The following is a 15240-nucleotide window of genomic DNA, read 5'->3' on the forward strand; positions in this document are numbered from 1 at the left end:
GGTATAACTTTTTTTAAAAAACTGGTAATGTACATAAAACTTACCATTTTAACAGTTTTTAAGTGTACAGTTCACTGGTGTCAAGTACATTCACATTGTGAAACCTCACCACCATCCACCTCCAGAACTTTTTCACCTTCCCAAATTGAAACTCTGTCCCCCTTAAACAGTAACTCCCCATTTCCCTGGCTCTCTACTTTCCCATCTGCCCCTGAGAGCAAGCTGGGTTCTGTCTCCATGAATTTGACTACTCTGGGTACCTCATATAAGTGGAATAATACAGTGTTTGTCCGTTGTGACTGGCTTATTTCACTTAATAAAATGTATTCAAGGTTCATCTACGTCATAGCATATCAGAACTTCCTTTTAAAGGCCGAATAATATTCTATTGTATGTATATACCACATTTTGTTTATCTACCCCTATAGGTGGAGAGGGAGAAGGGGACGACAGGATGAGATGGTTGGACATGGCATCATCAACTCGATGGACAGGAGTTTGAGCAAGCTGCAGGAGTTGGCGATGGACAGGGAAGCCTGGCATGCTGCGGTCCATGGGGTTGCAAAGAATTGGACATGACTGAGTGAACTGAACTGACCCATACAGGGTTTCTTTTTGAGGTGATGAAAATGTTCTAAAATTGATTGTGGTGATAGTTGCACATCTCTGAATAAACTAAGAGCCAGTGAATTTTACACTTTAAATGGGTGAATTCTATGGTATGTGAATTAAATCTCAATAAAGCTGTTACCAAAAAACCAAAGCTTGTGCTGAGTCCTTCCCTGTTAGTACTACTTTGAACAGTTATCAATTGTGCTGTATTTCATTGGGTTGGGGGTATCCAGGAGTTGGAAGGTTGGACCACTTTCCATGGAAAAGTAATAGAAGCCACTCCTTTCAATATTTAATAGGGTTGACAAAACACCACAGTTTGTTCCTATGGGGGAATATCATCTATGTGAGTGATGAGGTGAAGAAAATGTTTTGCTGAATTAGAAATCAATCTGCAACAGCAAAGGTCTGTTAAAACTGTCTTGTACTAAAATCCTGTGGTTATGAATACTATTTTATATGAGAAGAACTAGACTGTGGGCTGCTGATGGATCTTGTTTTAAGGTAGAATCGATTTTTCTGAAAGGTATTTATTAATATATTTATATATATAAGTTTTGGTTAATCAGTTAACTGTAATGATTCATTTCCATGCAAAGTAATAATGGAGTTTTAAATCAATCGAGTCCAATAAAATCTTCCAATAGGTTTTTATGTATCTAGTACATCCTTTAAAGGATGTTAGACAGAAAAAGCACTTAAAATTTTAAGTATTCAGTGCATTACTGCCCGTTGCAAATTCTCTGAAAATATCTAGAGTCAAAATTTCTGACTTCTGATTGCAACGTATTTATAATGCAATGCAAAAGTATTTACACTGTTGTAAATACTTACAGCATTTTATTGTTTTAGGAGATGACTGAACATCACAAACAAAATTTCAGCAGCAGGTTAAGAATTAGAAGCCTCCCAATAGGTTGAAAATTTAAAGTATATATCCAGTGTGTAAAACTAGTAAGCTTTGCAAGAAGCAACATTTACTTTTAGGTACTCTCATATAGGGCATCTGTTGGGAAGATTTATAAAGATAAATACTTTGTAAGTGATTGGTTCATTTTAATTTTTTAACTCGAAAGTGGTGGTGTGAAAGACTGTTTTATGCAAATCAAAGTCCTTTCCATTCTCATCCCCTCTTCCATTTTTGCCTCTTTCAGCAACTAACTACACAGGACCTGCTGTCATGCCTTTTTTAAGATTTAAAAATTTTTGAGCAGTTTTTCTCACAGCAAAATTGAGCAAAAGTTAACAAGTTTTAGGTAGAAACTTATTTTTAGATCTTTCTTCCTAATATATGCATTCAATGATATGTTGAATTATATCAATTCAAGCAATTATCTCCAAGCACTGTTTTCTCTTATCTACAAATTTTGATAATTGTTTTCCTTTTCATTTAGTTCAAAGTATTTTAAAATTTCTCTTGATATTTCTTCTTTGACCTATGTGTTATTTATATGTTATTTAATCTTCATGTATTTGGGGACTTTTCAGTCATATTTGTTATTGATTTCTAGCTTTGTTCCGTTATGGTTTTAGAGCAGACATGATATAATTTCTATACTTTTCAGTTTGGTTATTAACTGTTTTTTATGGTCCATGATTTGACCTATCTTGGTGAATGTTCCATGTGAACTTGAGAAGAAAGTGTATCTGCTATTTTTGGATGAAGCAGTCTATAGATGTCAATCATATCCAGTTGATGGGTGGTGTTGAGTTCAACTCAGTCCTCACAGACTTCTGTCTGCTGGACCCGTCCATTTCTGAAAGAGGACTGTTGAAATCTCCAACTATGATGGTGAATTCATTTATCACTCCTCAGTTTTGTCAATTTTTGTCTAATGTAGTTTTACACTCCGTTAGGTACACACATATTAAGGGTTGCTATGTCTTGAAAAATTGACTTATCATTAATTATGTAATGTCCTTCTTTATTCCTGGTAACTTGCCTTTCTCTTAAGTCTCCTCTGAAATTAATATAGCTACTTCTCCTTTCCTCTGATTAGTATTAGCATGCTATATATTTTCTCCATCTATTTATTTACTTTTAATCTGTATGTCTTTATATTTAAAGTGGATTTCTTACAAACAACATATAGTCAGGTCTTGATTTTTGATCCACTCTGAAAAAAATCTTTTAATTGGTGCACTTAAGACCACTGATGTTCAGAGTGATTATTGATATAGTTGGATTAATATCTATCACATTTGTCACTATTTTCCATTTCCTAGCTCCTACTTTTGTCTTCTTTTTTTGCCTTTCGTGGTTTTAACTCATTCTACTTTCTCTTTTCTAAGCATGTTATACTTTTCCCCTTTTTTTTAAATTGATTCTCCTAGAGTTTGTAATATATATCTACAACGAATCAAAGCCCACTTTCAAAGAACATTAATGGCTTCACAGTATAGTGAAGTACCTTAGTGCAAATACTTTATAACAAACTAATCTTACTCTCTCCCTCTCATCCCTTGTATGATGATACCATGTTTTACTTATGTAAAAGTATGAGTAAGCATATTTATACATTATATACATACTCTAATACATTATTATTTCAAACAAACTTAATTCTTAGATCAATTAAGAAGAAAAATAAGTTTTTATTTTACCTTCACTTATTCCTTCTTGGATGCTCTTCCTTTACATAGATCTGAGTTTCTGAATTATATAATTTTCCTTCTCTCTGAAAGTGTTAGTCACTCAGTTGCGTTCAGCTCTTTGCAACCCCATGAACTGTAATCCATCAGGCTCCTTTGACCTTGGAATTCTCTAGGCAGGAATACTGAAGTGGGTTGCCATTTCCTTCTCCAGGGGATCTTCCTGACCCAGGGATGAAACCTGGGTCTCTTGCAATGCAGGCAGATTATTTACCATCTGAGCCACCAGGGAAGCCCTTCTTCTCTTTAAAGAACTTCTATTAACCTTTCTTGGAAGGCAAGTCTACTGGCAACAAATTACCTCAGTTTTCGTTTGTCTGAGAAAGTATTTCTCCTTTACCAAGCTGGTGGGCTTTTTCCTCTCTTCACTCTCTTCTTGCTATCATAGTTCCTGAGGAGAAGTCACATGTAATTCTTTGTTTCCTCTGGTTTACTATTTTTTGTCCCTAATTTATGCCTAGGTATAGTTTTGTTTTGTGGTTTTTACATTGATTCTGGTGTTCTCTGAGCTTCCTGGAACTGTGATTTGGTGTCTGACATTAATTTGAAGAAATTCTGTCATATTACTTCAAATATTTCTTCTACTCCTTTTTCTCTCCTTCTGGTATTCTCATTACACGTAAGTCGCATCTTTCGTGGTTGTTCGACAGACTGAGTGTGTTTCTGTTTCCTCCCCTCCCACTTCCACCCCTTCAGTGGGACAGAATTGCTAGAATGGACTGGACTTGGGTACTTCCCTTCCATCAGTTAGGCTCTGATAAAACTGCTGTGGGTCAGGTTCAGATTAACTAGTTTCTTCTGAGAGCAAGCCTTGTTAAGAATACAGTGCTCTGGCATATTTGAAAATGGTTCCTTTTCCCTCCTCATACTGGAAGTACAAGGAAATGTTTCTTAGTATTTGTAAGAAGTTGGTTGAGCCCTGGGAGGTAAATCTCACAAAACTGTGGGGACCCCTGTGACCAGGTTCCCCTGGACTTTTGAACTCTCAAAAAGTTGTGCATGTAGTATCTAGCATTTGTTATATAAGTTTTGCCACACCTGCAGTGCCTCCTGCAGGGGTTGTCTGCTCCAGTAAACCACAGCTCTTTATACTCAGCCATCTGTCTCTCCAGTCTTAGCGGCAGCAGTTTGCCCTGTGTCTTCCACTGTCATGTGCATCCAACAAAAGCTGTTGATGTTTCAGTCAGCTCAGCTTTTTAATTAGGCAACTTTTAAGCTCCTTACATGTGGAACTGGGAAAAGAGAAGTTACTACCACACATTCCTGTACACTTGCATTGCTTAGGTGATGCTGTTTCTGTCTCTTCCCCACTTTCCCTTTGGTCGAAATTCCTGATTCACTTATCAGTAATGTGGTACAATGGCTGAAATACTAAAGATGGTAGAATAATGACTTAACTTTTATTTCTATCATATAAGTAAAAGTAAAAACTGCTATTACAGGTTAAGTGGCAGAAAATCCCACTTCAAAAAACAGCTAACTTCCAAACTACATACACGAGGAAATAAGTTATTAATTTTAACACACTTCATTAACAATCATTCCGGCACTACCAAAAACATTCCTATATACCTACTCCCACTTTTCATACAGAATGTGATATACAAAAGAATGAGTCGTAAAATATCTGTGTAAAGGTCTGTACGTCTATGGATAAATCACTACAAAAGTTACACGTATGCTAAAAGAGATTGGTAATGGTAAATTTTTATAGTGATAAAATTTTATAGTGATAAATATTACAAATATTTAAATCACTTTTCAAATATTTATCATTGCTGAAATTATATCCCGACAGTGTTTGCTGGCTCCTAAGTTCAAAAATTATTTTGGCATAGAAAACTTTTGAGCAGAGTACTTGTTGCCAGTATCTATGTCAGTCAACACCTCCCTGTGGGTGTGCCAAATTCTGTAATTTTTCAGTCTGTGCTGTAACATGACAAAGGTTCTGAAGCTCTACACACTACCACCATATGTAATAAAATCAGAGATATGTATAACATGAAGAATGTTGGGGTTTCTTCAACTTTTGAGTTTATTTTGGCAATAACCGTGAAATAGTTCAACTATTCAAATGGCATACATTTTCTAAAAGACTTAGCATGCTCTGAGAAAAAAGATAATCTTGAAACTTGAGATTTTGCTCACTGAATATTAAACATATCAGCCTGTGATAATCTAGTAATTTCTGTGTAGGCCCAAATATTTAAAATGTTATACTTCTCTCCCTTACATATATGAATAATTACTGTTTGCAATGATTATTGTAACCATCACCAATTTTAAAATAATGGCAGGCATTAGATGATCATTAATCTTTTTGCTAGTTTTTATTATACTTGTAAGATTTGTATTTCTTGTGACCCAAGAAACATCAATATTCTATTTAAAATCTGTTGTTAAAAACAAACAATATTGCACTTTAATTTCTGGCAGTTTAAGGAACGGCTGAGTAAAAAAAATCATACAAGAAACTACAGTTTTTATTTTGCTTTACAATAAGCAAAGAGCTTTGTATAAAAGCAGAACTTACAGTAGTGCCAAATAAACCAAATATTTACAGTGTTGCTATTAAAGTCTTACCTCTAAAGGAAGATTCAGTGTATTGGATGCAAATATTACTAATCTAACAAAAGTACACTCTCCCGTCCCCACTTCTGCTGAAAAATTTTAAGCTAAAGGGAATTCTATAATTTCTTTCTCAAGAGAAAATTACATGAAAGAACGCTTGTTCTTGAGGCATCAAAACTGTGTCAGTGAACTCTTTCACAGTTTCTTACAAGACTTGAAAAATCTCTAAGAATCAGAACCCCAAGGTAAGCACAATTTTTAGTTTTCTGTAGCTACTCCTTTTTTACAAGTACACAAGTTGGTTTTTAGTATGATTTTAGAGGTCAATTTCCTGTACTTTTTCTAAGATAAATAAGATACTATGTATCTGCCTAAATTACTTTTAACTTTTGTTACACTGTAGTAAATCTGTATAGATTTATACTGACCCATAATTTGCTATTATTTTAATTCCCAATTAGGTAAACAGACAGTGCAATATTCTTGTTACTTATCAACCAATTAGGAAGACAGCTTTGAACAGCTATTTGCAAAAGCAAATACCAAGATTTAGACCTACTTAACAATATATTAAATATTCAAAAGACCAAAAAGAACATAAATAGAATGTATTGGTAATATAAATACATGAAACAGAGACATTCATTTTTGGCACCACCTAAAAAAAAAATCCAGCAGTTACTTTATTTCCCTTCAGATCTTTGGGAATATTTAAATTTTCTAACTATTAAAACTTTCACTTTTCCTCCAGAGGAAAAATAATTCACAAATTTGAACTGGTATTTCAGAAACATAGAATTTCCTCGTTACTTCTTATTTTGATCTGTAGAATGAACAGTTATCCAAAGCATCAGCTAGCAGCCAATGAATTAACTATGCTTTTATATTTTAATCCTACCAAGGAATGATTATGTCAGTGATTCATTATGGAAAGATATGGTTTTTTCTTAAACAACCATGTACCAATTGCATAGCTGTGATCAGAGAACAAAGGTAAAAAAAAGTAGAGAGCTACAAAGGCATTAATATACGTTAACTGAACTGAAACAGATTGCTGAAAAGACAGCCGATCTTGGGTAGGTGCTAGTGTAAACCTAGAGGGGAAAAAAACAGTCATTAGCAAAAAATTTTTTTTTTTAAAAAATAGGTTAGTGCTAAGAACAACAGCTTTTAAAATTTGTTTAAAAATAAGCTTAATAAACAAGAATACAAATTTTAATCCAAAACTTAGCTCTTTGAAATGCCCTATTTTCTTGCATACAGCAGAAAATACATTTTTCGTAGTTTTAAACATTACATGTAAAAATGAGGCACTAGTTAAACATATTTGAATATATTCACACAAACAGGAGTTTCTGTCTCATCTGTAGGCTTATATTTGCTTAACGGTTTCTGGAGGGCAGACTGTTCACAAAAATAAGTCTTCTGAAGGAGGCGCGTAAGAGAAACCAACAAAGGCATCATCTGCCTCCAGTACACTGGCGTTCACTATGGAATAGTCAGAAGACACACAGACAGAATACGGAACCGTTTCTTCTGTAAACACTGCATCAAAGTTCCTGATATCATCCGGTCCCACCTAAAACATCGAAAAGCATACCATTATTCACCATATCTTTTTTCCCCATTGATGTAGTCACCGGTTAAAGCCCCCTTTAGAATCTGTCTGTTTATTCCTGGCAAGTTTAGATGTCTTCCTACTCCATCATGTCTTTGAAACATTTCCTGCTTTTTCCTTTTTGACTTTCATTATTCATGCCCTTCTCACAGTTAAGGTTCTCTTTGTTCAGTAGGGGGAGGAGAGAGAAGGGTGAAGAAGGCCAGTATAACAGAGTCCTTGCCTCTGTTAACGTGATTCTCAGGTCCTGTAACTGACCTGCTTACTCTCTACCCATCATCACCTCTAAGTTTAAAAAGGGGCTCAGGGAGGTTTTCAAGAGAGCATTTTGCATCTGCTCTTCCATAAAATGCCTGTCCATCCAGTTTCTCAATTCTGGGGAGGCTGATGCCTTTTGATGAAGAAATGAGTATTAAGTAAAATTGTGAAAGGTGATTCTACAGAGGTCATTCATTCAACATCTGGCTGTGACACCCTTAGTTCTGGAGACCTAAGGGGACTGGAATCTGGGAAGTGAAGTATTGTGACTACTTAGGGTCAAAGGCAGTGGTTAACCTTCCTTCAGGAAGCTGATAATACAAGCTAATGGACTCTTTCCTTCCAATGTATTTACAGATCAAAATTGGGATAAAAACTCAGATGGTTTACTCTTCAAGCCCATCCCTGAAACTCTGGGTTATCTTCCACTCTGAGGAAGGGAATCCTTAAAACGTCCAAGTCACCAACTCCAACCAAGGTAAATGGATTCCGAGCAGATATGGAGGTCAAGGATAGAGTTAGCCCAGCAGGTCTACAAACAAGCAGAGCAGAGACCAGGGAAATCCAGGATGCTAGATCCTTCCACATGAGAGATTCTCCAACAGAGGAGAAAGAATGCTAAAAATTATATTCATGTATGTATATAAAAGTCATCAAATTCTCATTTATAACCCTAGAAGCATGGACTCTGGAACAAGACTCTGGACTCTGAATACTGGCTATGAAGGCTGCTAGCTATACTTCCTTACATAAACTAACCTATCTCTGCGAGCTTGTTTCTTCTTTCTCTGTAAAATAAAAATACTACCATAAACCTGTTACGGTTATTGTGAGGACTAGATGCATTAATACATAAAATTCCCCAAATCTGACACATAGAAGGTGCTCAATAAATGATGACAAATGTTCCTTCACTTGACATTATATTTTATGATACCCTGATGGTTCATGGCTAGTACTGAGAGGGATAATACAGCATGGCTCATGTTAAGAGCGAGAAAGGACTCTTTTCAAAGCACCTAAGCTCAAGTTCTACTTCTACAATTTTAATTTTAAACTTTCGCAAGTGATTTAACCTTTTTGGGCCTAAGTTAATACATCTGTATTAACAGATGTGGAAAACAAGAGCACTATTTCATAGGATTGTTGTCAGGCTTGAGTAAAAGACACTAGTATTGAGGACAGTATAGGGGCTAATTTTTTAATCTTTGCTTATCTGTTAGGTGAAAAAAAGTAACATGTTAGGGTTTTATTTTGCTTTCCTTAAATGTTAGTGAGTTTGAACATCTTCTCATACATTTAAAAACCATCTGTATTTAGTTTTCTGTAATTGCTTATTTTGTGTCTTTTGTCCATGTTCAAGAGCATAGAAGGAATAATGACCTTCAATCAGGCACAGCTTTGAATCCCAGCTCTACTGCTTTTAACCAGCTACATGACATCTCTGAGTTTACATTTCTTCATTTATCAAACATGTATAGTAAGAACAGTAATAGCAGTAACTTGGCAGCTTATTTGACACATAAATTACATACTGTAATGCATAAGAAGTATAATATGCCTACACATAGGAAACTATCATTAGTAACATCACTATTGGCCTTCTCATAATTTATTAATAATCTCCCTATCATTATATATTTATTTCCAAACATTTCAACACTGTTAATCCTTTAAGTAAAATGTTTCCATCAGTAGATATAACAAGTCAAGCTAACATAAGCATTTTTATAATACTGTCTTACTGTTTTACAAATAGGATGTAACAATTTACATCATCATTAATAATGCTTGACTGTAGCTGGTTTTATATCAATCTAGGAAAAAGTGCATTAGTGTTACTTAAAAATTTTTTTTAATAGATATGAATTTGATACTTCATGGTCACTTTAATTTGCATTTTTTTAACCTATTCTGCTCCTTCCTTTTTCACACATGCTGTAAAGAAAACACAGATACTGGGCTGGAAGATATTTGTATCAATCTAATGTAACTAAAATCTTAGGAATCATCGTGAAGTTACCAGTTGTACTTGACTTGTTTCATAAATATTTCAGCACTGATTCAGTTTTATTCAGGTTAGATTTTGAGATCTAGTCCTAAAATTATGAGGAGCTATGGTCCCACACTTCACTATTTAGAAGAAAGACTTGGATGTAACCTTACCACATTAGGATTAAACGGTGGTGGAATCTTCTTCTGCACAAGATCAGTCCAGCTGAGTGACTCAAAAAAGGGATGATTCTGAATTTCAAGCTAGAATAGTAAAGAAACAGATTTATTATTTACTAATGCTAAAAAATATACCAAGTACTCACTGAAGAATTTTAGGATGCCAAACCATTCCCACTTGGTCCTACTCCTTCCAAAGTTCTTTCTAGGCACATGTTCATGTCATTCAACATGGCAAAACAGTGTAGTGGAAAGATGCCCAGAGGAGGCGTGGGAGAGTTAACTCAGAATGACCAACTTAAGTTATGTCCTCTTCAAGTCATTGTTTCCTCACAGGTAAAGTAAGGTTAACATTTCTGCCCTATATATTTCATAGGTTGTTGTAAGAATCACTGGAAAATATGGAAATAAAAATGGTATGAAAGGAATAAAGTACAACCTAGATACAAAGAATTATTATTACTACTGAATGTGGAGATAAAGATGTCGAATGAGACTTTTACATGGTGAGGCTGAGCTAAAATTCAGGTGACAAGCTCTACTATCAAAAACAATTCCACTCCGGCTTACTACTGTTGAAACCTGGCAAAGTACTCATACCCATTCCACTTTTTCTCCTACAAGGAGCCACCAAGTGTATAAGAAGTAGGATCCCTATCCTGCTTCTCAAGGGAAGTGATATCTGACCAGAGTTCTGGAAGATCAGTAAGAAGGAGCCAGACAAAAAAGAATGAGGGGAGAATATTCCAGGCGGCATACAAAGGGCCAGAGGTGGCAGAGAGATTAGTTTGGTCAAGAAAACAAGAGCCCAGTATGCCTGCAGTATAAAAATGATGGGGACTGTCACACACAGAGGAGCTCAAGAGGTGAATGGGCTGTACAACACTGGGTCTACGTGAGGAGTCGTCTCTGCTGATTCTAGTTTCGCTATAAAACAGGAGGCAACAGCATCTGCTAAAAGTGAAGAAGGAAAGGAACATAAAACCTTGGCAAGAATGCTGGAGTGGGTAGCCATTCCCTTCTCCAGGGGATCTTCCTGACTCAAGGGATTGAACCTGGGTCTCCTGCATTGTAAGCAGATTCTTTACCATCTGAGCCACCAGTGAAGCTCAGAAATTTGGAGAGAAGGTCTAAAATAGTCACTACAGAGAGCAGGAGCATCAGCTGGAGAAGCATCCAAGAGACTAATGACTAGACTTCACAGTGCTTCTAATATTCTCAGTTGTGTAACTTCCGTCAGCACCGTCCACCAGTCAAGGGATGGCAGATGGATTGATTCATCCAGGGTTCCATTTCTGCCAGTGAATTCAACAAAAGGACTGAGGTACAAGGAGGGAGGGAGCATTAGCAAGGCTCCCTGAAACAGTGGACTCTGGAGCCCAAGTCCTGCACTCCACCAGGGAGTTCACTATTCACAGCTCAAGTTCAAGACTGACAAACAGCCCTCAAGAATTCCTGAGAACTTTTAATGAATTTAAAATTCATGTTCCTCAGTAATTCATGAATTCACTAATGTAACACCAGTAACTTTGCTAGCAATTATCCTGATTTGAAGTGAAAAACAAAAAAGAAAAAACCCCTGCAGATCCCATAATTTTTTCAAGGAGGTGTCACATTTACATTCTCAGGAAAAAGAAAAGTCACTGAATGATAATTCAAGCAAAAGGTACTACCTCATGCAGTCAAGAGGCACTTAAATTCTTCCTAAACAAAATGAGCTAAAAGTTCAGGCAATCAAAAAATGCAAGCCACATACTATTTATTTAGGAAGAAGGGAGGAGCAAAAATGCTAAAAAATGAAGTCAAATAAATAATAGGATATGAAAGCTGGACATGGAGGATGAAAAAGACAGGATCAAATTATTCTGAAGGTCAAATGAAAAAACTGCATGTGAAGAAGTTTTATACACTGTACAGTTTCATGTAAACCCTGGTGAAAATTTTTGGGACACACATGCTTCTTTTTCATGGTACTATTCTATAGGAACTGTATTCATCCCACCAAATACTACATAAAAGAAAGATTTTTCTTCAAATGATAAATAAATAAAGAGGGTACTGAGAAAGATGTACATACAAAGTCTTCTTTGGCACCGAGTCGATTTTGCCTGTCTTTTTCTAGGAGTTCTTCCAGAATGGACCAGGCAGTGAGGCTCACTCCTGGCCTCAAATTTAGAGGCTTGTGAAGAATATTGTCATACATTTCAGCCACGTCTCGGCAATAAAAAGGAGGCTTAAAAAAAAAAAAGATAGATAAAGAAAGTTAGTATTAATTGAACTATGCACAAATGGGGTTAAAATTGTTAGATTTGGCCCTGACCTAAAGAGAGCAGTCTGTGTCCAGCAGCTGCAAAAAACCACTGGCATCTCTGGGCCTGTGTACCCTTGCAGTAAGGCCTCCCATGGGAAGAACTTTTAAAAGTCAGCACACTGTAGAGTTTAATACATGGTCACCGAATGAATAAGGGCTGGTTTATTCACTAACACTGGGCAGACAGGTGTGAACTGCATAAAAGTTGTAATAATAACTGTTTTAAAGAAAACCACCTCCAACTTCACCATAAGACATAATGACAGAATTATTAGAAACAGAGATTTGACACAGGGCAAACATTAAATGATTTCTTGAGACACAGTAATATACTAATTAAAACGGATTTCTAGAAAGTGTTCTTCCTAAGAACTTGTGGCAGTGGCAGTGTCCTGCTGCTGTAACAGCTTGAAGACCCAAGGTACAGCTTCAACGTGAGGATTGGCAAGTTCATTACTGAGTTAAAAGTTTTAAAGGAAAAATAATTTTTAAACTTAAAGAAGTTACAGGCTTGTCATTTTTTTTTCCCTTTTGTACAGGAAAGAAAAACTTCATTTTTCAGTTTTTAAAATCTAACTTTATTTCTGAATCATTAATATAAGCCTGATTAATGAAGTATGTGATTCAAATATTCCCTATTGAGTCAGTTGCATTTTACATGCAATGATATTTTATACTCTCCAAGACTTCTAAAGAAATTAAAAGGATATGAAAATATCAGGATGAGAAACACTCAACACTTAAAGAATGTAAGATATAACGTGGTTAGCAGGTCTTCTAAGTTACCAGCATAACCAGAAAACTAGGTCTTTTTTTTTTTTCAATTGGAGTATAATTGCTTTATAATGTTGTATTAGTAACAATGTGAATAAACTATAAGCTCCCTGTATTAACACAGCAAAACTGGGTCTTTTTAACAAGCGGACTGTAGTCAAGGGCAAAGAGAGTGTTGGCTGCCATAGGCATCTATCATTCAAAGTCAACAACATGAGACAAATTCTCTAAAACATACCTCAGGGATTGAATTTCATCACCCCTGTTTTTAGAGGACACACACACTCACACACAGCAAACAGAAAAACCACGTCCAGCTCAGGTCTCAGTGATGGTGGGCTTGGTTTCGTGAGGGCAGCATCGAGGGCCATGATGCAACCATGCAGCATCGAGTGCATGGTTCCCAGCATGAGGCTGCTGGCCACTCACAGGACCACAAAAAGAACCTAAAAACTTCTGAATGTTTTAAAAAGCCTAAAGAAAAACATACATTATTTCTACAAGGATATGTAAACTAACTAAAACGCCTAAGTTGTTTGTTCTGGTTGAAACGATATTAACTCAATGTAGTAAAACAACTTGACTTGTTAATCAGAAGCTTTGGCTGATAATGTCTTTAATTAATAAAAACTGGGGAAAGTGATTACATAGTAAACATCACTTTTTTTCCAATGAAATCTTCAAGACATGGTGTTTATAGTAAAGGAAATAAAGGACTCCTGGTGATTAAAAAAAAAAAAAAAAAGCAGAGAACCAGTATCCTAATTAAATCCTATGAAAACAAAATACAAGGCAAAATCCAAAAGGTATTATTATCTTCTGATAAATAAAATCTTTTTCTTTCCATCTTTTTGAAATTAAGAAAATTTGAAATTAGGCAGAATAGCCACAGTAAACTGAATGAAAGTGGGTAATTTTAATGTTATAACTAGGTATCTATTTCTAAAAAATGCTAGTGGGATGAGAATATTTGAAGTAGTGATTAGTGTGGCAGAGAAATAACTCTAAAAAATTAGTAACAAAATGACAGGTTTTGTTTTTGTGCATACCCCTAATGTGGTTCTGGATTCATTTAACCAGGTTACTACTGTTCTGTTAGTGTTATCTAGTTATCAAGCATCTACAAGATTACTGAAAGGCAAAAGAGAAACTCAAATCAATTACAATGTACTGGAATCATAATGACAGAGTAGAAACACATACCAATCCATAGAGCATCTCATACAGAACAGCGCCAAGGCACCACCAATCCACAGTGTTGTCATACGGCTGTTTTCTGATTACTTCAGGTGCTAGATACTACAGAAAAGATTAACTATTAGAATAACTCAGAAACAAATCAAGACAAAACCTAGGAATAACTGAGAAATTTAATAAATCTTAGGTGTTATATCACACTAAATGAAACATTTTATCTAGATTTTCAGTTGGTTTGGTATTCTCACCGTATATCAGTGGTTCTTGGGCAGCGATTATTTGAGAGTCCACTGGGATAATTTTCAAAAACCACATATTCAAGTATTTTCCCCAGAAATGATGATGCAGTTAAGACAGAGAAGGACAACAAGTATAGAAACCATAATAAAGTAGGTATTTTGCAAGGGTTTGTCTTTCACAAAATTAATTTTAGATTAATTAATTAAATCTTGTTTCTCTTTATTCTTGTTTCTCTTGAAGAACAAATCATTATTGAAGAAAGAATTCTTAATATGACAATTATAATTCATTTTTTTCTTTTCAGTGAAAGAAAGAATAAACTGTATTCTTATTTAAGAATTATGACAGCAATTCTTTAACATATTATTTTAAAAAGTTGTGTAAGTTATTAGATGGCTATTTACACTTCAACTTGTAAAACATTTAAGCATCATGATTTTGCACACGTAAAACACTGAATTTGAATTTTACATTCCAAAATATATATTTCCTCTTCCCACATGAAATATATACAAGGAAATACATTCCTCAGCTTTTTTATGTGATACAAAGGAATGGAAAAATAAATAAAAAAGGGTTTAATAGTTTCCGATCACATTAAAATTCAGATGACCAAAAAAAACTACCTGGCACTTAAGATCACAATAAATAGGACATTTTAAATGTGTGTATGTGTGAAGTGAGAATAACAAGGCTTTAACATAAATCTTAAGGATGATTATTACTGTCTCAAATGGAAAGATACATTTTCTGCTAGTTAACATGATTAGAGAATAGGACGTTCTGGTTAATAAATTCTGATTTGTAATCCCCGTCCCCCCCCAAACACGTTGCT

The 15240-nt window shown here is 35.3% G+C and overlaps 1 protein-coding gene across 27 annotated transcripts in view; it reads right to left on the reverse strand.

Moving 5' to 3' along the window:
- Positions 1-5275: 5275 nt before the first annotated feature.
- The window catches only part of SGK3 (serum/glucocorticoid regulated kinase family member 3), a 155400-nt gene continuing 145435 nt past the window's right edge, over positions 5276-15240 (reverse strand). For all 27 annotated transcript variants that reach the window (XM_081503217.1, XM_081503242.1, XM_081503218.1 and 24 more), the window contains 4 exons: positions 14172-14267; positions 11961-12116; positions 9878-9967; positions 5276-7414 (listed from right to left, as the gene is read on the reverse strand). In XM_081503217.1, coding sequence (XP_081359343.1) covers positions 7244-7414; positions 9878-9967; positions 11961-12116; positions 14172-14267 — 513 coding nt within the window. In that variant the 3' untranslated portion in view covers positions 5276-7243. The remainder of the gene's footprint in view (positions 7415-9877; positions 9968-11960; positions 12117-14171; positions 14268-15240) is intronic.

This window comes from Giraffa tippelskirchi, chromosome 6 (assembly GCF_054371585.1).
Source record: "Giraffa tippelskirchi isolate mGirTip1 chromosome 6, T2T-mGirTip1v1.2.pri, whole genome shotgun sequence".
NCBI classification, from domain to species: Eukaryota; Metazoa; Chordata; class Mammalia; order Artiodactyla; family Giraffidae; genus Giraffa; species Giraffa tippelskirchi.